Below are 1451 nucleotides of genomic sequence, written 5' to 3' on the forward strand. Positions count from 1 at the left end.
GGAGCGCCGCCACGCTTCCCAAGCGGCGCACTGTAGCAGTGCGCCACCGGGCCGGCCCATTACCTTGATATTTTAAAAACTGTTTAGAGTTTTGATTTTCAATATACTTTTCAAGTCTTTAGTTGTGCAAGCTAAAGGAAAATAGGCTTAATACACATTAGCATGTTTTATACATTATCTATACATTAGCACGTTCGATACAAAAATAATTAGGTTGTGTATAAATGAATGGCAACACCACTGGAAAATCTCAAATATTTTCTGATATCATAAAATACAGGGATAATGGTATAATGGCTACTGATTCAATAGCCATGAGAGTGTTAGCCATTTAGAATTGTTTTTATTAACTGGACCACGATTATAATTTTTTGTCTAAAATAAGAATTTTTTTACCTTATACATACACGTTCAATTTTTAAACAAATATTTATTAATTATCTCTGTTTATTATGCTATTTCTTTGGGAAATAAGATATCTAAAAAATATCTTCCATCTGTAGCTGACATTTTGGTAAAACAAGTTGTATTTCTTTGAGAATGGCCAGAAACCTGAGTACAAAGAAAGCAGAAACTATATAATCTTAAAAGTAATTGTTTCCAACAATAAACCATAATACAGAATGCCAGGGCATCAACTGAATTGGAAAGAACAAATTTAGCCTGAGACTTACTAATAAACTTGACTTGTATTATTAAAATGCAAAAATTGAAAACCATCTTGCAAAGTGATGGAATGGGCTTTGTTAACAATTGAGTTGTTCAATTTGCCTAAAAACCGAAAACCTTTAGAAACCTCAGAGGTGACTTCCTGACCTTTACTGTATTACAAATAGGCCTGATGTTCAAGATCCACATCCATTATATGCTTGAATGAGCTCAGTATTTATTGTTCTTTCATATCATTAAAAGAGCTAAAAGGTTGGGAAAATGCATAATGTAAAGAAAGGTCAAGTGGTAATCATGGTGTGAAATGCTGTTACATGTGTAACTATAATAATTCTTTAGACTTTCTGCTCCCTGGAGAGGAAGTTGTTCAAAATTGTTCACCTACAAAGGTTTATTTTGTGCTAAATATAGCTAAGCACTCTAAATGGTGGAATTAGCCCGACCTTTCGCTCCTCGGAGTCCGCGATGGCCTTTTCCTGGCTCACTTTCTCTGTCTGAAGCCTGATCTTTGTGATCAGAGCTTCAGCATCTTCATTCCTCAGTTGTAACTCGGCTTCTTGAGATGCAAGTCTGGCTTTTAGATCTCCCACCTAAAGGAAAAGTCAGCATTCTGAAGCAACTTGCATCGAGAACATCAAATAGCAGAAATTCTGTATTTTTTAAGATAAATTCAGGGATCCCTATGCTTTTCTGGTCCTTGGCAGCTCAGGCTCACAGCAGCAGAGGCCACAGGAAGACATGCTTCATGACAGGGTGGAAGATCTCACCCATGCTCTCCAACA

At 36.3% G+C, this 1451-nt stretch overlaps 1 protein-coding gene across 1 annotated transcript in view; it reads right to left on the reverse strand.

Annotated features, from left to right (window-relative positions):
• Positions 1–1451, reverse strand: part of DNAH11 (dynein, axonemal, heavy chain 11) — a 364599-nt gene that overhangs the window by 122668 nt on the left and 240480 nt on the right. The window contains exon 61 of the mRNA XM_008573669.1: positions 1089–1259. Within this exon, the coding sequence (XP_008571891.1) occupies positions 1089–1259 (171 nt within the window). The remainder of the gene's footprint in view (positions 1–1088; positions 1260–1451) is intronic.

The sequence above is a fragment of the Galeopterus variegatus genome, unplaced genomic scaffold (assembly GCF_000696425.1).
Source record: "Galeopterus variegatus unplaced genomic scaffold, G_variegatus-3.0.2 Scaffold949, whole genome shotgun sequence".
NCBI lineage: Eukaryota > Metazoa > Chordata > Mammalia > Dermoptera > Cynocephalidae > Galeopterus > Galeopterus variegatus.